The sequence below is a fragment of the Zalophus californianus genome, chromosome 8 (genome assembly GCF_009762305.2).
Source record: "Zalophus californianus isolate mZalCal1 chromosome 8, mZalCal1.pri.v2, whole genome shotgun sequence".
NCBI classification, from domain to species: Eukaryota; Metazoa; Chordata; class Mammalia; order Carnivora; family Otariidae; genus Zalophus; species Zalophus californianus.
The window spans coordinates 57,702,582-57,729,842 of record NC_045602.1 but is presented as its reverse complement, the minus strand read 5'-3'; the positions used below and the strand labels follow the sequence as shown (position 1 = coordinate 57,729,842).

The following is a 27,261-nucleotide window of genomic DNA, read 5'->3' as shown; positions in this document are numbered from 1 at the left end:
AGCAGTATGTGTGTGCAAATGTCCTTTTCTCCACATACTCATTAACAATCAGAGTACTTTTAAAAATAGGAACTTCATAATCACAGGAAAACTGTTAGAGGTCAAATTACCCTGTATACCTAAGCATTGGAAGGGGTTATCAGGACTCTGGACAAAGGAGGAAAATAGGGTTTATATGTAACTTTTACTGTTATTTTCCTTTTCTCTTTAAATCAGAAAAGTTATCTCAGAAGTAAAGCCATCATTTTCTTCTTTATGATGCTGATTTTGTAAGGAAGGCAGTTTAAAATAGATACATTGCAATGGAGTCTTTTTCTTTTGATTTGTTCAATTTCTTTCAAATAACTCTCAGTGACTGTCCAGTCACTGACCTCAAAGAACCTTTTCAAAATTCTGAAGCCATTCTCTACTAACCAGCTGTATGACCTTTGGGAAAGTTGCTTACCAATAGGCCTCATTTTCCTCATGTCTAATTAAATTAAGTGGTTTCTAATGTGCCTTCTCCCTATAGCTGGAAGATCTTATGAATTTTTATTCTGAGAGTTGGGAGAAAGTGGTTGTTTTGTTTTGTTTTGTTTTGAATTTACAAAACTGGTTGAATTTTGTAGTAAAATATTTTCTTCATATATCTAATTTTGCATGTATCTAATTTTTGTGAATTACAGGGAATATTCCTTGGGCTTCAGTTCATTGAAAGTATCAATTTATGGACTGGTTTTATTCTAGGACTTTTGTTGTTAATTCTCCCTTTGCTTTTAATGTAAATCTGTCTTGTGGCCCTTTTGACTTTTTATTACAAAGGAACGGGATAACCCAGACATAGATTCCACTTAAGAGTTAAATGTATATAGAAAGAAGATATCATAAACTAATGGGTATGGGAAGGATTATTCAGTAAATGGGATTATGATAATTGCTTGGCTATTTAGAAAAAAAAATTGCTTAGACCTTTGCCTTAGATCATATACCAAAATAAATTCTAGATGTATTAAAAACAAAATGCAGCAACAGATGAATCACTGAACATTACATCAGAAACTAATGATGTACTATTTGTTAGCTAATTGAATTTAAATTAAAAGAAAACTAAAAGAAAAAAAGTGAATACTTATTAAATCTCAAGCTTATATGAAAGTAAAATAATGAAAATACTAATGAAAAGTTGATCGATTTGTCCCTTTAAAAATTAACTTTGGAAAAGTTTGTCAGTTTCTTATAAAGTTAAACTTACACTTACTGTAACCCAGCATTTGCACTCCTGAGAATTTATCTTAGAGAATTAAAAACTCACAATCAGATAACAGTCTGTACATAAATATTCATAGCAGCTATATTTGTAATTATTTGTGATTAGAAATAATCCAAATGTCCTGCATTGTGTGAACAGAGAAACAAACTGCGGTGCAGCTATACAACGGTGGACTACTTGGCAATAAAAAAGAATGACTTCTTGGACATGCAACAACATGGATGGATCTCAGGGGCATTAAGGGCAGTGAAAAAAGAAAACTTCAAAGAATTACATATTGTATAATTCCATGTACATAATACTTGTGAAGTAGCAAAATTATAATGATGGAGAATAGATCAGTGGCTGGCAGGAGTTAGGGCTTCAGGGAGGGTATGAATATTGAGAGGTAACACAAGGGAGTTTCTTTATATTGATGAATATTATTGAACTATTTTACGGCAGTTCTTATCCCAATTATAGTGGTGGTTATTTGAATCTAATCTGCACATGTGATAAAATTTCATAGAACCACATACACAAAACTGGTGAAATCTGAATAAGGTCTGTAGCTGAGTTAATAGTGTTTTACTGATGTCAGTTTTCTGGTTTGGTCCTGTACTATCATTATTTACCGTACTATCATTGTGGGAAATTGGGTGGGATATACATGAGAACTCTGTATTGTTTTTGCAACTTCCTTTCAGTTTTCTGGTTTGGTCATGTGCTGTCATTATTTACTATACTGTCATTGTGGGAAATTGGGTGGGATATACATGAGAACTGTGTATTGTTTTTGCAACTTCCTTTAAGTCAGAAATGATTTTAGTATTGAAAGTTATAAAAAAAAATTGACTTAAATAAACTGGGATACATCTAGACAATGGAATATTATTCAGCGCTAAAAAGAAATGAGCTGTCAACCATGAAAAGACATGGAGGAGGCTTAGATGCATGTTACTAAGTGAAAGAACCAGTCATACAGTATGTTCAGGCTATATACAATGTGACATACTGTACGATTCCAACTATATGATATCCCAAAAAAGGCAGAACTATGGAGACAGTAAAAAGATCAGTGGTTGCCAGGGGCAGGGGAGAGGGAGAGATGAATGGGTGGAACAGAGGATTTTTAGGACATTGAAATTACTCTGTGTGATACTGTAATGGTGGATACATATTTATGCATTTGTCCTAACCCATAGAATGTGCAACACCAAGAACAAACCCTAATATAAACTATGGACTTTGGGTGATAATGATGTGTGTCAATGTAGGTTCATCAGTTGTAACAAATACACCACTCTGTAGGATGTTCATAATAGAGGAGGCTATGCATAAATAGGGGTGGGGGATATATAGGAATTCACTGTACCTTCTGCTCAATTTTGCAGTGAACCTAAAACTGCTCTAAAACAACTGCTCTAAAAAGTCTATTTAAAAAAAAATTAACTTGGGTTAGAAATAAAATTGAAAAGCAAAGTGAGGAATATATTTGTAGCAATTATTAGAGATAAAATTTTCATGTCTTATTTATAAAGAAGTCATACAAATCCATAAGGCAGGACCCGAATCCTCAATGGACTGGAAAGAGAACTTAAGAGAACAAGCAAGTTCCCCGAGAGGGAATTTTGTAGATATACTTTTGTGTTTATTCCAACTTTTTTGGAAACCTCAAATTCAGTAATGTAATGCCAGTGTTCTTGGAAACATGCACTAGAAGAATTTTTTTTTCTTTTGCCATTAGAGCTGTGTAAGGTAATCTCACCTAAGGGAAAAATAATTTAAAAGATACAAAACAGAGCACTGTAAATTTGCATTGTTTTGAAATAGCTTTGAGAGAATTTTGAAAGACCTTATATGTAATCTGTCCCCTCCAAAAAAAAAAAAAATCTGTTCTCTTTTTTTTTTCAGGTGTAAATTAATTATTTGAAAGCAATTGAGCAATGGAGCCAGACATCATTCGAATGTACTCTTCATCCCCACCACCACTAGATAATGGAGCCGAGGATGATGATGATGATGAATTTGGGGAATTTGGTGGGTTTTCAGAAGTTACCCCTTCTGGTGTAGGGTTTGTTGATTTTGATACACCAGATTATACTCATCCCAAGGAAGAGTTTGTTCCTTCAAACCATTTTATGCCAATTCATGATTTCTCAGAAAATGTAGATAGCCTTACTAGCTTTAAGTCCATTAAAAATGGTAATGATAAAGACATCACAGCTGAACTTTCTTCTCCTGTAAAAGGACAGTCTGATGTTTTACTTTCTACCACCAGCAAAGAAATAATTTCATCTAAAACTGTAGATACTTCCACTGATGACATAGAAAGTCCCAGAGATTTAAATACTATAGTGAAGCAAAGACAGAATGTTGGAACACCTGAAAGTTTCTCTCCAGGAGATTTTAGAACTGATATGAATGTTGTTCATCAGAACAGGCAGTTAGAGAGCTGCAATGGTGAAAAGCCTCCTTGTCTGGAGATTCTGACAAATGGGTTTGCAGTACTGGAAACTGTAAATCCTCAGGGAACAGATGATCTGGACACTGTAGCCAATTCGAAAGGAAGAAAGCCTCTTAACACTCATAGTACTGAGTATAACTTAGACTGTGCACCTAGTCCTGCTGAGGAATTTGCAGATTTTGCCACATTTTCCAAAAAGGAAAGAATACAACTAGAAGAAATAGGATGTGAAGTTTTAAATGATAGAGAAGCATTAACCATTCAGGAAAACAATAAAATTAATAGAGTCAGTGAACTGAATTCTGTAAAAGCAGTGTCTTTGGGTAGAAGTTTTGATGATAAAGGAGACATGGATGGAGAGGATCAGGTTTGTGTTTCAGAAATAAGCATAATGAGTACCAGAGGTTTCAGTACTGAAAAACAAGGCCTTCCAACATTGCAACAGGATGAATTTTTAAAATCCAGTGTTCAATCAAAGCCTTGGAGTTTGGCAGCCTCAGCTGATAATTCAGAAGCCAGTATGAGAGAAGAGTGTAAAACTGAGGAACAACTTGATTTGTTTACTTCGAAGTGTGCTGACCTATGTATGGATTCTCTTAACACTTCTGATGCTGATGATGAAGTTGCTTCTTCCAAAGAAGAAAGTAGAAGGTTCACTTATTCCCAAAGCCCCAGCATTGATCCTACAGAAGAAAATGTTCTGGATGATTCTCTAAGTGTAAAAAATGGTGATAGTAGCACCGACTTTGTGACTTGCAACGATACTAACGAGGATGAGTTTGGTGACTTTGGCACAGCCAGTGGCACAACCCCACCCTTTGTTACTGGCACTCAAGATTCAATGAGCGATACCACTTTTGAAGAGTCCTTAGAGCACTTTCCACATTTTAGTGAGCCAGGTGATGACTTTGGAGAATTTGGGGATACAAATGCTGTTTCTTGCCAAGATGAAATTATATTTACTGAGTCTGACCTAAAACAGACTTCTGATACTTTATCAGAGGAATGTAAGTTGGGAGGAAAGTCTACTGGGACAGGCACTGATCCTGTTTCAAAATTGGAAATTGGGCAAGAAGGTGAATTTGGAGATTTCGATTCTGTGCCAAATATTCAAGATGGCTGCAATGCTTTTCAAGACTCCGATGATTTTGCGGACTTCAGTTCAGCTGGGCCTAGCCAAGTTGGGGATTGGAATGCTTTTGAGGATGGACAGAAAGATAGTTGCTCTTGGGCTGCTTTTGGAGACCAGCAGGCTACTGAATCTCACCATCGAAAGGAAGCCTGGCAGTCACATAGGACAGATGAAAAGATTGATACTCCAGGAACCCCCAAAATGCACAGTGTCCCTTCAGCAACTTCCAGAGGAGCAGTTGCTGGTGGCCATTTACAGGAAACAGCCACTTCAGTTCAGGTATTTACTGATTTTCTCTATTTTGTATGATATATTAATTGCTGTGGAGGCTTTACAGAAAGTATTTTTAGATTGGGTACCTGTTGAAGGAGTCTCTTATGATACATAATGCTTGCTTGATTTGTAGATCGGTTAAATTTTTCACAACCCTTTGGTGGTAAACTTTAAATAGTTCTATAAGAAGTAATGCTTGGTAATAAGCTTTTTCTTTATCTCAGTGAATTTAATATTTACAGAAATTCATCAGCTTGGTTTTTTTGATTAACATAAATACCACTTATGTCCAAATTCATTAACTAGCTAATTAACTATCCAATGAATCCTTCAGTTTTTACCTTTACAGTGATTTTTAGAAGAAGGTTAGGGGCACCTGGGTGGCTCAGTCATTAAGGGTCTGCCTTCAGCTCAGGTCATGATCCCAGGGTCCTGGAATCGAGCCCCACATCGGGCTCCCTGCTCAGCGGGAAGCCTGCTTCTCCTTCTCCCACTCCCCCTGCTTGTGTTCCCTTTCTTGCTGTGTCTCTCTCTGTCAAATAAATAAATAAAGTCTTTAAAAAAATAAAATAAACTTAAACAAAAGAAGGCTAAACTGAGATATAGATTTTTTTTTTAAGTTTCAGAAATAATGTCTCTTAATTTTGCCCACCAAAAGACCTAGGAAATTGAAGTACAGTTTCTGTTTGTTTTTTTTTAAAGATTCATTTATTTTTGTGAGAGAGAGCTCATGCATGTACATGAGCTGGGGGAGGGGCAGAGGAAGAGGGAGAGAGAAAGAGAAAGAACCCTCAAACAGACTCCCTGCAGAACCCGTCGATGGAGGGGCTTGATCCCAGGACCCTGAGATCACAACCTGTGCCGAAATCAAGAAGCCAACTGCTTAACCAACTGAGCCACCCAGGTGCCCCTGAAGTACAGTTTTGAGTGCAGGAGAGAGCAAGCAGAATTTGAAACCTCAGCCTCTGCTGAAGGCTGTAGGGAATTGAAGGATAGAGAATTTGAACAAAGTGGATTTGGACTTCATAATTTGACAGCAACTAAAGACCTGGGATGAGAGTATGAGAAAAATTAAGGGTTAGACCTAGAACAAGAAACAGTCATAGGTTGACTTACTATGGCTGTATTTATTTGCTTATAATTTCCTGCAAACGTACATTTATGTTTACACTTCTTGGGGATTAGGTGTGTCGGGGAAAATATTTTTACCCCCCAGCGCCTGTACTTTATCCTTTTCTGTTCCAGACTATTTCAGAGAAGATTCACTAAGATTTATTTTGACCTAAAATAGCTCCTAGAGATGCAGTTTGATATCCAGGTTGTTCCGCAATCCTGAGTTATACCCTGTGTTAAACCTAACCTTTCTTCAACCCCAGAGGTGTTGAAGAGCACTCCCTAGAAAATCACTGCTTTGTAGTGACAATTGATATAGGGAACACTTGTCTCACCAGCTTCTTTTAAAGATACTAAGAACAAGATCAGAATCTGCAAATTCTTCCAGTTATCTTTTGCTAAGCAAACCATTTTCAATTAGAAGTATTTCCAAAGTCTGAGTGTTAATTGAAATGGTTATACATCATTGCTTTGATACATGAAGATATTATTATGGTATTACCAGGTGGTGGAAACAGCTAATCACTTTTCATTTGACTTTGAGCATTTGAATAGTTTAATTTGCTAATTCAGTTATTATACGATTTGGCTAATGCGTATTATTCCTGTTGATTATTATTGAAGTAGAAGGTTTCCATTTTAAACAAGGAGTAAACTAATTATATAATACAAAGCCAAGACTGTTGATTTTGACCTAATCCTTTCCTATTTAGTTTCATCTTATTGTAAAGTGACACTGGTATTGAATAATCTTTATAGCCCTAGAGCTTGTAACATCATGAGATAATGAATTTTTTAAAGTATGACCACTTCAAAAAAGAAATTTTGCATTACACAAGTTGATTGAAGTTATTTATAACTTGACAACTGGAGATAAGAGGTAATAAAGTATATAAGCTTTATATAATCTTAAAAATCTGAGTTTGAATCTTGACTCAACCTCTTATATAGCTTTTTGGATAAGTTACTTCTGAGCTCAGTTGTTTGTAAAAAAAAAAAAAAAGAGAGAGAGAGATAATATCCACTTCAAGGGACTTTTGTGAAGATAAAATGACAGTAAACTTTAAAGTGAATGAAAAAAATCCACTGAAAAGTAAAAATTTTGTCGTATGATTCTATTTTATAAAGATAGAGCAAAAACTGTGTAGATGTGGCAAGATACATTTAAGACTTCCTGAGATTTGTTTGGCTCGGTCCTCAGACTCTTATTTTTGCTGAATAGGTTTGGAAAATGATGGATTTTGGAAAGGAGAAATTGTTGGAAGGGGCTGGAAGATAAGTTTAGAAGGAAGTTGAGGTGGGGAAATGGGTAAGCCCTGCTGAGTAAATGACTGAATTGGAAGTGATTTTCATTCTTATCCTGCTGTTGTGAAGGCAACTTGTGGCCTGCAGTTTCTTCCTTTTCCAGAAGTGCCCTAGGAGAGGATTAGATTTACTGGTATTTTTCCTAAAATATTTCTCCTACTTGCTACAGTGTTGAGGACAGCACAGAAATCCTCACATACTAAGGACAGTGAACATTGAGTTCTTTTTTTTTTTTTTAATTTGAGCACGCACAAGTGTGGGGAGGGGCAGAGGGAAAGGGGGAGAGAGAGAGAGAGAAACAGACTCTCTGCTGAGTGCAGAGCCTGACGTGGCACTCCTGAGCTGAAATCAAGAGTTGGATACCTAGGGCGCCTGGGTGGCTCAGTTGGTTAAGCGACTGCCTTCGACTCAGGTCATGATCCTGGAGTCCCTGGATCGAGTCCCGCATCGGGCTCCCCGCTCAGTGGGGAGTCTGCTTCTCCCTCTGACCCTCCCCCCTCTCATGTGCTCTCTCTCTCTCTCATTCTCTCTGTCTCAAATAAATAAATAAAATCTTTAAAAAAAAAAAAAAGAGTTGGATACCTAGGGGCACTTGGGTGGCTCAGTTGGTTAAGCGACTGCCTTCGGCTCAGGTCGTGATCCTGGAGTCCCAGGATCGAGTCCCGCATCCGGCTCCCTGCTCAGCAGGGAGTCTGCTTCTCCCTCTGACCCTCCTCCCTCTCATGCTTTCTCTCTATCATTCTCTCTCTCTCTCTCTCTCAATAAATAAAAATCTTAAAAAAAAAAAGAAAACCTTTATTTCAAAAGAAAATCCTTAAAAAAAAAAAAGAGTTGGATACCTAAAAAAAAAAAAAAAAGAGTTGGATACCTAACCAGCTGAGCTACCCAGGAGCCCCAAATGACAGTGAACATTAGGTTTTTAATGGTAAAATTTAGAATGATTTATTCCTCTTGAATCTTAACTGGATGCAACAATTCTGCCCTGAACAGAGTGCAGTGCCTTTAAGTCATTTTGTCCAAATTCTGCTTTGACAGAATGTTGTGAGTCTTTAGAATTCATAGCTCAGTTAATTCAATTAAGCAAACACGGGGAGCAATTCTTTGTTTTGAGAAATGAAACAAATGGTGCAGTTGTCATTTCAAATTTCTAATTTTCACTGTGACATTGTCTGGGTCCCTATTTTTTAGTACTTTCCTTTTTTCAGGCTACCAAAAAGATCTTAATATTTTAATAAAATATATCTTCCTTGGGTCAAGAGACAGTCAGTTGTTGCAACTTTATTGTAATAATTTATTACTTAGGGAAAAGTCAACCAAGAAGACATCTTTCAAATTTATAAAATGTTCTTAGTCAAACATTCTCAAATGTGGGTCTAGTGAAACTCAGAGGTTCAAGCCTTGATGTAAAAGCCATACATGACCATTTATTAAGAAATATTCTTCCCTTTCAGTGAATATTTTTTTCTGAGAACCCAGAGCTCGGGGCGCATGGGTGGCTCAGTCGTTAAGCATCTGCCTTCAGCTCAGGTCGTGGTCCCGGGGTTCTGGGATCGAGCCCCGCATCGGTCTCCCTGCTTGGCAGGAAGCCTGCTTCTCCCTCTCCCACTCCCCCTGCTTGTGTTTCCTCTCTCGCTGTGTTTCTCTTTGTCAAATAAATAAAATCTTAAAAAAAAAAAAAAGAACTCAGAGCTCAATATATTTCATTTTCTTGTTAACATTCTTATAAATGGCAGAAATCAAGTAGTGGTATTTCTGTTGTACAAATTGGAAAAGAGGTCCAGACTGTTCTTTGCTTTTTGGGCTAAGGTTCAAAGCAAAATGATAATAACAAAAAAAATCCTCCTTACTTTCAAAGCAGTCCTTTTTTCCAGATTTCTTTATTTCTTTCTTTTTTTAACCTCTTAATATTCCGCAAAGGAAATTTGATTGAAATAACCAAGATTACTTTTTTCTTAGGTATATGGTAGAGGAGGTTAATATTGTAAGTACTCAGCTTTTATAAAATTTTTTAAATATTACTGTGGATGTTATTTGAGAATTTAGGTAATTGGTAAGTAATCTCTTTTTATTAACTGACTATAGAAAAGGAAGCTATGAGTAATTTTTTCTTATTAGCCATCTACTTGATAATGCTGCTGGGGAAGTGTTACTAGATGAAGATTGGTTTTGAGAGCCTTAAAAATTAAGAGTATCACAAAGAGAAAAAGGAAGAGAATTATGAATACTTTGGCCTATTTTTACTTTTAAATTAAATTTTGATTTGTTCACCAGAAAGTCAGCATTCTCAAACTGACTCTAACAAACCCCACATTTTCACCTTTGTTTATTTAATCATCTGCCTAAGATTTGTGCAAGTTTTCCTTTCTGTGGATGAACACCTGAACTTATTGAAAACAGAAGTAAGCAACCAAATAAAGAAATTAAGTGGTCAAAAGATACAGACTTCCAGTTATAAAATAAATAAGTCCTGGAGATGTAATGTATAGCATGGTGACTATAGTTAATAATACTATATTGTATATTTGAAAATCTCTAAGAAAATAGATCTTAAAAGTTCTCATCACAAGAAATGAAAAATTTGTAACTATGTGTGGTGATGGCTGTTAACTAGACTTATTGTGGTGTCATTTTGCAATATATACATATCAGATCATTATGTTGTACACCTGAAACTAATATAATGTATGTCAATTATATCTCAATTTTTTTTAAAGAAATTAAGATTTTGGCCTTATAGCTCTTTGCTTACTTGAAGTATGTACATAGCAGTTTCTTTTATTTTTCCCTCGGGAAATTCTGGTCTTTAATTCCAAAATAGGTAGAAGTACTTTATTAGATTTATCCACAAATTGTGCAGAAGGGCCAAACCCATCTTTTTAAAACATGGGGAATATTACAGTTGGTCACTCTTCTTACATAATAGCTTGAAATTGGGAATTGATAAAGTGTACAATTGTAGATCGTACTTGATATCTTACTTAATATTTAATGGTGGCAAGGTATAAGGTAACCTTTTAAATGGAAGATTAAATTACCCAGTGGATTTTATATTTTTTCTAAACTTGCACTTAAGAGCAAGACCTAATGCTATCAATGTTAAAACTATTAACATTAATCAACTTTTGTTCCAAAGGAAGAAAAGAAAACTAACTAGAAATATGTTGAAGGAACTTTAGAAATTACCTTAAATACAAGATACTTCCAAGAAGATAATGCATTTGAGTGGCCTAAGAACCAGAGTCTAGGATCCTGGGTGCTGGTCTTACACACCCCTTTGGAAAACTGAATGAGATTTTCAATACACTTTTTATACTCCAGTATAGTTATTTATAAAACAGAGATATATTAGGGTTTTCCAGAGAAACAGAACCAGGAGGAGGGAGGGAGGGAGGGCTTGGGAGATGGGGGGTGGGGGTAGAAAGAGAGACTTATTATAAGGGATTGGCTCAGGTCTTTATGGAGGCAGATAAGTCCCAAATACAGTCCTAAAGCTGTCTTCAGTTGATTGGGTGAGGCCCACCATATTCGAGAAGACAGTCTGCTTTACCCAGTCTACCAGTTCAAACGTTAAACTCATCCAGAACCACCTGCACACATATACGCAGAACAACGTTTGACCAGTCATCCGGGCACTTCATGGCCCAGTCAAGTTGACACATAAAATTAACCATCAGAACAGGAAGCGCCATTTGTCCCTGTATAGCTTTCAAGATTTGGGAGAGACTTGTAGCCTGTTTGTGACTGGAGCCTACCAATTGGGAAACTCTGCATTCGATAATATGATTTGTTTGCATCAGTGGGTGAAATGAAATGGCTGCTTATATACCTCCTACCCTAAACACGGAGATATGACAGAACTCAGAATGAGAGTGAATTCATACATGATGCTTTGCCCTTATTGATGAATTAAAACCATTGGATAGTTGATCATTTGTGCTTTCCCAGAAATCATATCAGGTTTGAAAAAATAATTATTATTATAGAGACATTCAAGGTAATAAAGGACCCTGATAGGAAAACAAATATATGAGAAATGAGAAAATTGGGAAAGATAAAAGCCAGTGTATCTTTGAGAGTAATGTAGCCAGGGCCACATATGACTTTTATGTGTCTTACCCATAAAAGATATTTAAAATTCTATTTTATAACTTGGTATAAAGATGAATTTGTTAAAATTAGCCCTTAAAACATTTTCATGAATCCCAGGGGCGCCTGGGTGGCTCAGTCATTAAGGGTCTGCCTTCGGCTCAGGTCATGATCCCAGGGTGCTGGGATCAAGCCCCGCATCAGGCTCCCTGCTCAGCGGGAAGCCTGCTTCTCCCTGTCCCACTCCCCCTGCCTGTGTTCCCTCTCTCGCTGTGTCTCTCTCTGTCAAATAAATAAATAAATCTTAAAAAAAAAAACATTTTCATGAATCCCTAAATTTATCGTGGGCCTTGGGCCCTGGCCCTGGCAATAGTATAGTGCTTAAAAGCAACGCTCTGGAGTCACACTGCTAGATTGAGATCCAGGTTTCAGCACTAACTTGTATTAGTCACTTCCCTGAAGCTTAGAGAATAATAATAGCAGTTATTTAAATCTCTCATTCTGAAGGTAGAATGAAATTGTGTGTGTAGATGTGCTTACCACATTGTCTTGCACATAGTAAGTGCTCAATATATGTTAGTTACTGAATAATCTCAGAAATGAACTTCTTGGAAAATGGTCTGTAAAGGAGCAAAGAAATAGTGTTGGCAACTGAATTTTTTTGGTGAATGGCAAAAAGTAATAGGGGGGCAGATGAGAATTTGTGTGGGAGTAACCTCTAGTTCTGGCTATATACTCTCCTGTCAAACTATTTTGAGAGAAAAGCTGCTGCTTTGGGCTGGTTTCCATTCGCAGAATAGTTTTGACAGATTAGGAGCTCTTCTGAGTACTAGTGCCCTCCTCCTTTGTCCTAGCACGACGTGAACGTGAATAGAGAAAATGGACTCTGGCATCTGCCTCGAATAGCATTTGACTTTCAACTCTACATTTATCAGAGCCCTCAGTTCTTACAGTGTGTAATGGCTAGATATGCTGCAATTTGCCAGGCTGAGAATTTGATGCACGTGTGAACTGGTTACATAACTGGTATTCGGCTAACCAGTCACCAGTTCTCTGAGTCCAAATTCAAGGGAGAACTGATGACTACTTTTCTTCTTTGACTTTGGAGTTAAAGGCATTTAAAAGTCAAGTAATTATTGTGACTATTATTTCATTGTTTGCTATTTAGTTACTATTGTAACCTCAGCTAACTACTATGCTAAGTGTGTGGGCACTCGGCACCTTCTCATTAATTTACAGTGTAGTACTCTTTAGTAAAAATTTATAATTTGCTTTGTTGAAAACTATGAATTGTGTTAGATGAATCATTGCTTTCTTAAGTATAGTCATCACCTCAGCAGTTAACAGCTGAATCCCTTATCTAATGGCTACAAATGTTTGAAAGACCACCAAAATTGGATAAAAGCATGAATTGGTGAAAGGAGAATAGGCTTTGGAGTCAGACTTGGGATCAAATCCTTGCTGTGCACCGTACCAGCATGAGACTGTGGTTAATTAATCTCCCTGAGCTTTAGTTTCATCTGTAATATTGGAAACAGTTGGGGTTTTTTGAAAAAGATTCATAAAGTAACATATGTAAGTACCAAGAATAGGACCTAGTATGTAAGGGATTCAGTTATTATTCTTGTTACGATTATGTAAATATATCCAACCTGTGTACAAAACCTATGATTTAGATGGTTTATAATAAGATATACTTTCATAAGTAGAACAAATATGCCCCCTGCAGTCTTAAATAAAAGTGAAGTGTGTTTTGTTTTTTTTCTTGAATCTAGTGCACACTGAACTAGCTAACATTTCTGTATCAACTGTATACAGGAACCTAAGTACTGGAGATTCAAGATGAGACATATTCCCTGCCCTCAAAGCTCCTGTAATTTTTAGAAATTGAACTTAGAACTGCTTTGATGACAGCTTAATACAGTGTTTAAGAACACAGACTCTGAAACTATACTAGATTAGGATTCAGCATGTAATATTCATCTGACTATGGGCAAGATAACCTCTTAGTGCTCTCTTTTTCTCATCTAGAAAATGGGTATAATAATATGACTGTTACCTCCCTCCTGTGGTTCCTCTGTGTTCTTCTGTGAGCTGATATTTGTAAAGCATCTAGAATAATGCCTGGCATGTGGTGTGACATGACAAATGACTGTGTAAGCATTAAATAAAAAACATAATGCGCTTTATCAGGCTTTTGCAGTTTTAACTGTTTCAGAGGACATCTTTGGATATTTTACTGAATTTAGGCCCTCACTTCCTTAAACAGATTGGGGTTATACTGATATTGTTTGCTTTATATATGCTGCCCTGTCTGCCTAGGGAAACTCAATTAGCCAGTCTGACTTTACCTCTAATTCCACATAATAAAATACAATCTTTTAGAATTTTATATCTAATACAAGTCCACATGTACATGTTAATAAATATTACTATTTATTATTAAATATTACTGTTATATGTTATATCATTATATTATATTATTAAATATTACTATTTAATTCACATCTTGTTCTGAGTTAATCAGCTACAAGGAGTTTAAAAATGTGTAGTGTCCCCATTTAATCAAAACCAGGAGTAGATTGCCTCTTATGGCTAGATATACTCTATATAGAAATAAGAATTCTTATAAGCAGGGTAATAATAAGTTCCTTTTCACTTACACACAGTAGAGTAAGTCCAAGTTTAAATAATATATCACTTTGTTGACCCTAGTGTTGATGTAACATTAATTTTGTTACTAATTTGGTTTAAGGCTGTTGTATGTATTAAACTGGGCACTGGGTATGGAGCCTGCTTAAGATTCTCCCTCTCCCTCTACCCGCCCCCCTCCCTTACTCTCCCTCAAAAAAAAATTTCTTTTAATAAAAAATAAAATCCACAAAGAGTAGCAGTAAGAGGTTCTATTTATGTAAGTGACTCTTAATGATAGACATTTTTAAATTGGTAATTATTTTCCAATTCAGTAGGAGGATCTTAGGGAGGGTGTAAAAATTTGGATTGTTTAATTTCTTCTTATGGTAGAAATTGATAGATTGAAACAAGTACTTTCATAATGATTTAGAATGCTAAATCGTGGTAGAGAAACATCCCTAGTGAGATTTGAACCTAGTTTTGATACTTATTTTTTTCCTTGGTAGGCCACTGTGTTTTTGTGTGCCATCTGTATAATAACAATAGTAGTGATAAAAGTTACCACTTCTTGGGGCGCCTGGGTGGCTCAGTGGTTAAGCGTCTGCCTTCGGCTCAGGTCATGATCCCAGGGTCCTCGGATCGAGCCCCGCATCGGGCTCCCTGCTCCGCGGGAGGCGTGCTTCTCTCTCTCCCACTCTCCCTGCTTGTGTTCCTGCTCTCGCTATCTCTCTCTGTCAAATAAATAAATAAAATCTTTAAAAAAAAGTTACCACTTCTTAGGCACACACTGGGTGCCAACTATTTAATCCTGTAATTCGTCACCCACCTGTGAGATTGCCCCTGATATTTCCAGTTTATAAATCCAGAAACTGAGTCTCACTTCTGGGTCCACAGTCCTCCATTGAAGTATTCTAGTTAATCAGCCACTTACTTCCTGGAATTAACTAGTAGCAAATGAAATTTGGCATGTATTACCATGAACAACATATTAGTAAGAAACTCTTTTTAGAGGATCCCCTTTTACCATCAGACTAGTCTTGTGGGTTTGTGGATAGCTGGAAATTGATGTACTTTTAAAGGAAAATGTCAGGAAATTTAATTTGCATCACAGTCTTTGTTAATTGTTAGCTACTTTCTTTTTGAATTGTTAGAGTTCCTCCTTGTGGTGGGTGGTGTGCTGTTCAGTTAGTGGATTCTGATTATTCAAATCTTTTTTACTGCTCTACCTCAGGGGTCAGCAAACTGGCCTATGAGACAAATCTATCCTGCCGCCTGTTTTAGTAAATAAAGTTTCATTGGAACACACCACACTTATTTGTTTATAGGTGGCACAAAACTGAAAATACTTACTAGCTGGCCCTGTATTTAAAAAATTGTTAAAAGAAAAGAAAGAATTGCTGACCCCTGCTCTACTGCATTCAACAAAATATTTCATTGAAGCAATTGAGTGTAATATCTAACTGTAAAGATAAATGGAATTTTCTTATAAATTTTTCATGTAATTTACATTCTGTATGAGAAAAGGTTAGGTAAGAAGTAAAAACTTGAGGTGAATGTGATGTTCTGTTTGTTCACGTACATTCCACTGATTTGAGAATTTGCTCACTGGTGTGCCTAAGACTGGTAGTTAGATATAATATTGCCCAACTGACTAACTGTGTTTTGGCGTCATTTCTTCCTTCCTTTGATAAATATTTTTTCTTTCCCATTAAAAGGATAACAAAGGGGATACGAGAGAGATTCGGTTTTAATTTACAGAGAAGTAAAATTTGGTCATATGTGAGTTTTTGTTTACCTTCCCTGCCCAGAAGGAGCCAGCACTCATCATGTTTCCAATTAGATTGTTATCTGATCCCTTTAAAAGTAATGTCTGTCCATTCCCTCTGTTGAAGCAAGTAAGTATGGGTCCCCTTGACACACTCAAGTTTCACAAGCCTTGGGATCTTGAGTCTACTCTTTACTGTAGGTTTCATAATTGATACTGTGAACCTTTTCCCATATCACACACATGAATATAATGAAGGTGTTAGAGTAACTTTGTAGAGATAGCAGAAGAGTACCCTGAGACTAATTATTCAGTGTTAAAGTTTTTGCTCTGATACTGCTTCCAAAAGAGAGATTTTGGTTTGGAAAACATGTTTGTGAAGATTTTTCCTTTTGTTTTTCATTTGCCTGTTTGCTGACTATGCTAAACAACAGAAATCAAGCGTTAACTTGTTTTTGTTACTTGGCAAGAAATACCACCATGATGTGGCATTTTCTTACACACTCGGTATCATTTCAGGAGTACACTTCCAACAATCTTTAACTTAACAGTCTGTAGTCCCCTTTGGTGTTTAAGTAGTAAATTGAGCTAAGTTGAAGATATTTTACATGTATCTGACATACAGTTAGGAAAGTGGGAATAAATGTTCTTGTAGGCTGCACATGTAGAATAACATAGTAGTACCCCCCAAAAATGTAAGTTAATCTCAATTCAACAAGTTTTAATTAATGAAAATACTGCAAAATGCCAATGTTCTCAGTGAAAATGCTCTAGGGAATATCCAGTCTTTGCTTGGAGGAAAGGCAGTGTTCTATTCAAAAATACATTTATACACACCATAGATAGAAGAATAGAGAAATGGAATTTTTAAAAGATAACACAGATCATCAAAATGTTAAATGAGCTTTTGAATTTCTTAGTAAAAACTGAGACATTCTTTCCTACTCTGGTTTGTTGTATTAGCAGCAGAGATATTTCTAAAAGGCTTTTAAAATTCAAATGTTTATATTCAAGAAAAAGGTTCTGTTCAACTATAATAGCATAATGCTTTTCATAAACATTCAATTTAATTCTTAAATCTAGAGTACATGAGTGGTAGTAGGGAACATCTAGTGATAGAAAGAATATGAGTGCTGCTTGTTTTTCTGAATGTTTCTCTTTGTTTTTATTTTTGCTTTGGGTAGATTATTCACACTTTGAGATTGCTTTCTCACTGTACAATTGAGTAAGAATTTCTTCTTTGGGAATTCTGTGGTAGATTACATAAGGTAATGTTTGTAAAGTACCAGATATGTTGCTTGGTATAGAACTACATTTGTCACCACTGTATCACTTATGATTACTTAATGTAATCATTTAGAACCGTTGTTCTTTGAGTTAGTTAGGCACCTTTCACTTAGTGTTTCCTGTACCTGACTGGTAGTTAACCTCTCTCATTGTAGTGGACAGGGTGTGGGGTTAGAGGTGTGTGTGTATGTGTGTGTGTGTGTGTGTGTGTGTGTGTGTGTGTGTGTGTGTGTGTGTGTGTGTGTGTTGATGATAAAACACATCATTAAAATTAGAGAAATGAAAATAAACTTTTGGGGTGTGTTTTGATGCAGACAGCTTTACTAAACCGCCTGGAGCGAATTTTTGAAGCATGTTTTCCTTCAATATTTGTCCCTGATACTGAAGAGGAAGTTACTTCCCTGAAGCACTTGCTGGAAACAAGCACCTTCCCAATAAAAACAAGAGAGGCCTTAGCTGAAAGTGGGTAAGTAGTAGACAGTTTTTAGACAGCATGTATATTTGTTACTTTCAACTATTTTAACTTACATGGTTATCTTAAAGTATCAAGGTTCTGAAATGTTCTTGTAACATTGTGTTGAAGTTTAAAAAGTAAAATTGTGCTCTAAAAAAAACCAAAACTCCCTGCTCCATTTTTGAACGCTTTTAAAAATATTTCTAAATCAATATTCTCATCAATTTTATGTATTATCTTTTTTTTAATTTTATGTATTATCTTTTGACTTCTAGTATGATAGATGAGAATTTAGACTTTACATCTGCTATCCTACTCCCTTCATTGTCCCTATATATTTTTTTTAATTTTTTTATTTAAATTCAATTAACCAACATGTAGTACATCATTATATTTATATCATAGTTTTTCATTAAGTTGATATTTGGTATTTTCATTATTATAATCATGTAAATAGTGTTCACTGTCCATTATTAGAGCTTCTTCCTGGACGTATAGTTGCCTCTCTTTTTCATTTACTAAGTCTTTTCCTACCCTGCAGCAGCCTATTAATACAATTTTACTTGTGATCAAACCTGTCAGGCTAGCCATTCGATTTTTTTCCTGAGTCCTCCATTGTCCTATTCCAATCTGGAATGGATTCGATGTAGAAACACATGTTGTGTTGGGACTTCCCTTCATTTAGAGCCCATTTGGTGGAGCACATCTTCTAATAGCCTCCTGAGAAATAAAGTACATGGGTGGTAAAATTTTATTTTATTCTACCCTTACATTATAATTTAGGATTTTTTGTTGTTGGTATTCTGAAAATTCGCAATGAAGTGTCTTGATAAATCTTTTCATTCATTGGACTGAGGGCAAGGTGTACAGTCTTTCAACCTGGAGACTTCTGTTCTTCAGTATTGGGCAGTTCTCTTGTATTGACATTACCTTCCCTCCATTGTCTGTTTTCTTTCTGGAACTCCTATTAATTATTAGATGTTGGAGGCTCTAGATTGATTTTCTAATTTTAATTTCAGAGTTACTCTTATTCCTGTACTCTTCTCTTGCATTTCATTACTCTCCACCTCTGGACACATTCTGTGCAAGTCTCTCCTTCATCTCTCTTTGTAACCTCAATGCTTGTGGTGCAAGGTTTTAAGTACCTCTTAATTTCTTTAAAGATGAAGATTATGATTTGCTTCTTGGTTTTTTGGGGGGTGATTTCTGAAAAGAAAAGGGGACAAAAACGATTATGCTTTACCATCTTAAAACCATTTAGATGTGTTATTTAAAAATATGCTAGTTGTCCAAATAGACCCAGGAATCTCTCCAAGAGATTCATTTTTGGGATATAACACAACTCTACAACAAAACACACCATAAAATACAGGAAGATATTTTTGCCTTAACTAACAATAGGAGCTGAATAGTAAAACAACTTATTTAAACTGTAGGGTTGTGGCCAAATAAATAATGATGCATTCTGTCTAATAGAACGTTACACAGCCATTGAAAAAGGTATACATGTAGATGAAGAAATGCTTAAAATCTGAAAAAACACAAAATTCTCTATATGTTATAATTGCAGCTGTGTTTGTGGGTCAAGACTAAAAGAAAAAAAGCACAAATATTAAATGGCTATAGTAATATGGTGGAAGGTTGAATGATTTCTTTTCTCCTTTTAAATATTTTTGTTTTACAGTTAAAAAAACATACTAAATTTTGGTTGATTACTGGCATATTGTTCCAAATGAGTTTAACTTAGCCACTTTAATGACTAAGTGGTGGCTGTTGATTTTATTCAGATAATAGTTGTGTACTCACGTTAAATGCAAGATTAATTGGAATGTATAACATTTCACCATCACATTAAAACTAGAATTCATGGTGAAAGCTATTCAGTAACCCTTCGTTGGTGGCTTTGTCTTGACCTTTGCAGGGAACTGCTGGATGTGTGGACTGAGCTACAGGATATCCATGATGCACATGGCTTGAGATATCAGTGGGGCGGCTCCCATAGCAACAAGAAGCTTTTGTGCTCCTTGGGTATAGACACCCGAAACATTGTGAGTTTTGTTAGTACCTTGGAAAATCCTTTAGTGGACCTATGAGTGTTTTTAAATACTGTTACAACTTCTGATCAAGCTGTGATAAGCTAGTAGCTCAGAAAAATAATTATTAGTTGTCTTAAATGCTCATGTATTTTGAATATGCCAACTTTTAAACATAAATCTATCTAAATTTTTCTCCAGTCAATATTTCTTATTTTAAGAAAAGGTTGTTTCAGTGTTTTTTGTTAATTATAAAATGAAGGGATTGGACTAAGAGATCAAAAACGTAATCCCATATGGGCAATTTAATAATTTGTTATAGTTATGTTTCACAGTGTATATAATAAAGCATTGCAAGCATATTTTAACTGTTTCATTATGTGCCATAGCATTCTCTAAATATGTGTTCTTTTTCTCTAACACATGTATGTAGCTCTTCACGGGTAATAAGAAGCAGCCTGTTATAGTGCCCATGTATGCAGCAGGATTGGTAAGTGCAAAAATGTCTGCAAATTTATCATTGCTGCATTCTATTAAATTATCTTACATAGCATAACATGGAAAGTATATTTTAAGGGGCACTTAGTGTGGGAACATTAAATGAATATTAATTTCCTTTTTGATGTCATAAATCCCTTCAAGTCTTGATTTAAAGACATTTTTCTATATTCTATTAATTAAAAACACTTATTTTTTTATTTTATTATTTATTTATTTATTTATTTAAGAGAGAGAGAGTGAGAGAGAGCATGAGAGGGGAGAGGGTCAGAGGGAGAAGCAGAATCCCCACTGAGCGGGGAGCCCAACGTGGGACTCGATCCCGGGACTCCAGGATCATGACCTGAGCCGAAGGCAGTCGCTTAACCAACTGAGCCATGCAGAGCCCCCAAAACACTTTTGTTTTAGATTGAAGATTATTTTTATCCTAGTAATATAGTGCTCTTAACTCCATAAAATGTGCCTTTGGAGGTCTTGCTCTTCTTCTTTTTTTTTTTCCCCTCTCTAAATTTGCTTTTAAAAAGTGGAAACTGAAGTATCTGAAGGCTTAGATATCATATGTTTTAATTCAGTTGTGATAATTTTTAAATGTTGCATTAGTGAAGCTATGGATGTCTATAAAAGCTTGGGAATACTATATGATAGTAATTGAAAATGAGCCAGGACCCATAATTGGTCCTCAGTTTTTCCATTAATTTTTTAAATGTGTTGAATTTTGTTTTTTCAGATATGCCAGGTAGTCCAGGATAACTGAGGAATTTTCTTTCTGTACCTTATCAAGACTCAGTCATGAGTCTGTTCTGTCTATTAAACTAAAAATATTTTTAAATTTTTTCACCAATAACTTGAAAATAAGATAAAAATACAATGATTAAGAAAAAAATAACTAACTTGGTGTGGAATTTAAATTATACAACCCTTTATGTGCATGCAAAAATGAATTTGCTGTGGAACTTGACCTTCTTTAATTTACAAACTTTTTCCCTGAATAAGCTCTATTTATTGGTATTGAATTGGAATGTTTTACTTTGTTTCATTCTTGTAGTTTTGTTTGTTTTATGGAATTAGACAAAAACTTTTCTGTGCTTCAGCCTTTTATTCAGTTTCTGCTCCTTTATAAATGTAACTTATCTGGTATTTTCAAAACACTTTGATTATCCTTATACTTTTTTCTGTTGTAAATATAATGGAGAACATTCTTTAACTTTTTGGTTATTTGTATTTCTTTTTTCCTCAAGGAGTAGCATTCTAGAGATTGTTGGTGTTACTGTCACATTCTGAGTAGAAAGTATGAATTTGTAGGGGTTTTCATTCAGCACATTGGGAGCAATAACTACTTAATCCTTATGTGTAGGCTTAGCACATTAGCCAATTCTTTAAATTTTGTGAGGAGTTAGAGACTAATATTTTTGCTTTATTTTCCTACCTTAATTATCTTTATTAGTAATAATTTCACCATTTTTATAAGCTTTTAATACCAAAGTTGATTTAGTGACTATACCTCTCCTACTCCATCTATATGATGCCTTACATTTAGAAACTTACTCTTTTTCATATCTGGTTTCAAAATTTAATTATACCTGAATTTTTCCCATGGTGCTTCACACAGATGAGGTGTTCAGTATCCTTTGGTCTCGTCTGGAGGAATAAGACCTGAAATGATCACTTAAGTCACTGGTCTCAGACCTTAATATGCATCAGAATTGCTTGGAAGACATGTTAAAACAGAATGTTGGGCACCACCCCCAGAGTTTCTTATTCAGTAGGGGTGAGGCTGTTCATCTGACAAGTTCTCAGGTGATGCAGAAGCTGCTGATTGGGAACCCCTTTGAGAACCACTGATTTAAGGGATAGTTCACATTAGAGAAGTTGCCTAAGGCTGGGAATTGTTTGCTGAATGCATTGTCTCTTTATACAAGGGTGCACTAGATAGAAAGCCTGTATAATATATAAGCTACTGAGTTAGACCATTAATTTATTTTCATACAAGCTGCTAGAGTAAAGCCTCTCACAAATACCATTGTAAAGAATTCAGTCTGTAAGTTGCTTTAGTTAGCATTTGCCGTATTTTATGAGAAGAGGGAGGATTGTCCTGAAAACTTGTTTTTGGGAATATACAGATTCTGACCTTACTGTCTTAGCCACTTTAATATTTTCCCCCCAGTAAAGGGAGACTTTTGTGTTGTCTGGATAATAAATATTCAAGAGTTTATTGAGTATTATTTTAAAATGTATTAAAGCTTAGCTTTTTTTCAGACCATTAATTAATGATTACCCATTATTATTAGTGTTTGGTAAAGTATTGATACAAAATGCCGGGGATTTTTTTTTTCCTTCTTTCCCTGAATGGCTTCCTTTCTTACTCAGAAAGTGCATTAGATTTGTAACACACCTAGAGGAACATTTAAAATGTTTTCCCCCCTCTGAAATGGCTGTGTCTCTGCTTTGCTGGTCCCAGGAACTAAGTATTAAGGCTCCCATCCTTTAGTGGAGATAGGATCAATACTAAATTTACATTGAAGCATGTAGACAGCATCACATTAGATGGCATGTTTTAGAATTCTCACTTCTCCAAGCACCACCATGGTGTAAAGGGTACAGAGGGTGTCCTTTTCTGCAGTTTCAGTGTCTGGACCATCATAAAATTGTTGGGAGTCTTAGGGCCTGGATATAATCTGCGGTGCTTGCCTCTTCCCCACCCCTGCCATCCCAAATTGCTTATGTTTTTGTAAAACAGTGATAATTAGGTACTTTAAAACCAATCAGATTTAAAATACAAGGTCTTACTTCAAAAAGGCTGGATTCCAAAGGTACTATCGTAAAACATTTTCCATGATAGTGCTAGATCGTCTCTTTAAACATTTTCCATTATAGCGCTAGATCGTCTCTTAACAAAATCTAAGAATAGTTCCTCTTTGTCTTTAGTACTTTCCAAATGACTTGGTTTTTTACTTTCTACTAGATTAACTTTCTCATAAAGTTTGAGTTGGTTTCTCACCCCCTTCCACTAATGGCTAATATGCCTTTTTCAGGGTATGTTAGAGCCCACCAAGGAACCATTGAAACCACTATCGGCTGCAGAAAAAATCGCTTCCATTGGTCAGACAAACACCATGTCACCAGAAATGAACACATGTACATCTGACCAATTCCAGGTAAAAATATCTGTACGTGTATTGATATATTTATGCATGTATACACACATATGTCCAGACACAGTGTTTCCTGTAATATGTTACTTTTTAAAATGTTTTAAAAATTGATTTAATTAATGATGGACATGATTTTGATTACTTATTAACATCCCTTGGAATACAATAAACAAGCCATCTTTAATTTTCAAAGAAGGCACAATATGAGAACTGGCTGGTTACTGGTAAGTCCTTAAAACCTTTCTAGGCCTTAGTTTCTTTACCTGTAAAATGAAGACTTTGAAGCAGGCATCTCTAAAAGTCCCTTACAGCTTGAACATTGTATGATCATAATTACTGACACACCAGTCTGGTAAGTACTGATTTTCAAAATAATTGGGAAACACTGCATTTACACCAGCTCTGCAAATCTGCTCATATGTGTTTTTCCTGAAGCCTGCAAATTTTATAAAGTAATAAAATTAGGTGTGTTTATTACATCAAAACTGTTGTTTTGAGAGTTTGAATAGAAGTGTTACTTAAGTTGAAAAAGACGTGGCCTTTTACAAAACATTATTTGGATTAAGAAAAAAAGAAAACTGTCTTACCTTTCTTATTCTTTAGCACCTTGGCACCATTAAGCACAAATTTTCTTTTCAGTTTGGTATGTTTATTATCAAAGCTATCCCCCTCACTTTTTTATCTGGGAAAAAATTTGCTTACTCTTCCCACATCAAATTAGAAACTGACTCAGTGCTAGTTAAGCATTCTTTTTAGAAGATTAATATTTTTAACTGAACATTATCATTTGTAAAACATTTTCTGTGTTTGTCATTTCTTACCTTCAGTATCATCTTCAGTTTTATCTAACACAAAAATGTGTATTTGGACAGCCGTTCCCAAAATGTAAGTGTTCCATTGAATGCTAATCCCCAGAGATACTCCACTAAAGAAGGGTTCCAGGGGGAAATAAGTTTGGAAAATTTGTCACATCATACCCTGTAACCACCCTTGGAGATTCTCAACACACATTAAGGACTCTGGAGAATCCAGCAGTGAATAACCCCATTTAATTTTAATTATTTCTTAAATTTACTTGGCCACAAGACCCTTCTCTACAGGGACCAGAGGAAAAGAGTCATAACACCCATAGAACTTGTATTTTAAAGAATATACTTTAGAAAATAATCATATAAAGCAAAGTCCTACCCTTTCACGTGTGTTTCAGGGAACATCTAATATTACTGCTGTGTACCACTGTGGTGTATACTTGAGCATAGCTTAAACATTCCTGTGAAGCCAGTTTATTACTAGCACTGAAATAGTGGGCAGGGAGGCCTGAAGCATACAATGCCTGGCCTTGCTGATGGTTGGGCAGCAGGCAAGGAGGTTTGGCCAAATTTGTCTCCATAGGTATAGACTGTCCTTAGTTATCTTCCTTTAATTGCCCTTATATGTTCTCCAGCTATCAGCTTCCCTCCCAAGCCTACCCTACATAAGCAGATTCCAAAATTACTTCTCCCATAGCACATTCCCACTTCAGCCTTAAGCAACATATTTCTTGTAGCAGTACTGGATGTTAGGAAAGTAATTTGAACTACCTGGTTCAAACTGCCCGGTATGTTAACTGAAAATGAAGCCGCTCTTTATTTGAGGCCACTTGTTGCTAGTTTTGCTTGCCGATGCTGATGCCTCCTCTTCTCCCCCATCCAAGCACTTCTCTGTGTTATGGCCCCATAAGCTATTGCTTATTTGATCATAGTTAGCTCTCACCTGTCATTTTTGCCCCGAGCTGATTTAATCAATCTCATATATTTCATTCTAGTCACACCTCATAATTTATATCACCTTTCTTATAGAATTTAATTATAAATGACTAAAAGTCTAGATGATCTAATAAAAAATGTTAATTTAATGGAACTTTTAATGGAAATTAATGTGTATTAATTTAATGGAGGTTAGTCATAGCTCCATAATATGTGTTTAGTTGCTGCTATCTCTTTACATGTACACACACGCCTCTAGATTTATAATCAATGGACTACTGTCCCCCTATTCATAGGCAAGCATATCTAACTTCTGCTGGAAGATGAGACTTTGGTCTCTTGCTAATAATTACATAAAAAAAACTTTTTAATCACATCCTTTTATTTTGTTTAGTGCACACATCTCTCTTGTTAATCCAATACTTATGTGTAATTTTAGAAAGTTTATTCTGTACTTTTTTGTGGTAGTCTGTGATCCTCATTAGCTTTCACTTTTAGTATTTCCCAGTGGAAGTTGTTGTTCAAACTGATTCTGAATCAACTTGAGCCTCTCTAGGACTTCATTGTAACATACACACAATTAAACTGAACATTTCAGTATTCATATCAGGATTTTGTGCTGAGATGCCTGACCTTCACTAAATTATATGATCTTTGCTTGGCTCTGTACCCCTGAATCAGGTTAAAATATTTTTAAAACCTCTAAAATGCATTGTAAGATTCTCTTAAAGCAATATTTCTTACCACTGTTCTTTGGCAGTCAGTGTGTATATTATTTTTACTTTACATTTTGGCCATGCAATAATACTATTACATCTTCCCCCTAGTCATAATATCCAGAGGAAATAGCCATAACCTTTAGTGCTGGAAGTTCAGCAAAATGTGTCAGGAAAGATCTGTTTATAATTTTGTTTTTGGTTTTTTTTTTTGTTTTTTTGGGTTTTTTTGGTCAACCATACACCAAACCTTGCTTTTATGTTTTTATATTGGCACCACTAACAGTGACTTTCGAACTTAGCATCATTGTTTAATTCTCATTATGACTAACTGCTTTCTGATCTGTCTGTTCTGTCTGTTTTGGTACCCATTGGATTTTTACTATTTCTTCCAAATTAGTTTGTACTCATTACTCTTGTAACCCTTGCATCTCTTGTTTAGGAGCTGGATGACTTACTAACAACTGTTCTGGTGTTTTTTCCAGGATACTTTTACTTGGAAAGATAGCTTATGGGCAAAAAGCAGTAGTGATACTTCTGTTGTTTTGTTCTTTAAAAAAATCTTTATTCACTGAATTTCAAGGTCACATCATTCATGGTGCCATTACTGATTCCCCTCTCGGTAAGATCAGTATGTTAACCACACTTTATCCACGGCTGAGTAGAGTCAGCTCTCTGGCTAGCAGTTATCCAGCTAGTCACTACTTATCCAATTTCCTGCTACTTGATGTGGCTCTTTCATTTGTGAGTCAGAATTTTAAAGTTAGAAGAAAGAAAAAAATGATTATGTAGCATTGTGCTCTTTTTACATTAAGAGAACATATTTGGAAAGGCTAAATGATGTACCCCAAATCATTAGTCAGTGGTACATCTAAGACTAGAACCCAAGTCTGTGATCTCTAGTCTCCATTGGTTTGGGGGCAGGAGCGGGGCAGCTCTTTTTTCTTTTTTTTTTTTTAACTTTGTCTTTATTCACAAATGACATGATCATCTACATAGAAAATCCCAATGAATTTACCAAAAAAAAGATGGTAATGTCAATAAGTGAATTTAGTAAAATTTCAGAATATCAGATCAATATATAAAAATGAACCTATATTTCTATATATACTAAAAACAAGCGATTAAAAACATGTTATTTACTAAAGCAACAAAACCATGAAATACTTAGGGATAAATCTAAATGTACTTAATGTTTCTCCTTTCATTTTTTTTTATTTCAAGTTTTAATTTAAATTCCAGTTAGTTAACATATAGTGTTTTTACTCTTTTTTATTATGACCTTGTCTTCCTTAGTACTTTTAGTTGCTGTAGTAATCATTCATACCACATTGCTTGAGGTTGTTTTAAAATGCTTCATTTAGTGCTTTCTC

The 27,261-nt window shown here is 35.5% G+C and overlaps 1 protein-coding gene across 5 annotated transcripts in view; it reads left to right on the top strand.

The window, feature by feature from the left end:
- The window catches only part of AFTPH (aftiphilin), a 67,781-nt gene that overhangs the window by 24,658 nt on the left and 15,862 nt on the right, over positions 1 to 27,261 (top strand). For all 5 annotated transcript variants that reach the window (XR_003524588.1, XM_027621357.1, XM_027621358.1 and 2 more), the window contains 5 exons: positions 3,143 to 5,106; positions 17,605 to 17,756; positions 19,666 to 19,792; positions 20,211 to 20,267; positions 23,308 to 23,430. Coding sequence is in view for 4 of the 5 variants with exons in the window: in XM_027621357.1 (XP_027477158.1) it covers positions 3,175 to 5,106; positions 17,605 to 17,756; positions 19,666 to 19,792; positions 20,211 to 20,267; positions 23,308 to 23,430 (2,391 nt within the window). In the remaining variant the exon portion in view is untranslated. The remainder of the gene's footprint in view (positions 1 to 3,142; positions 5,107 to 17,604; positions 17,757 to 19,665; positions 19,793 to 20,210; positions 20,268 to 23,307; positions 23,431 to 27,261) is intronic.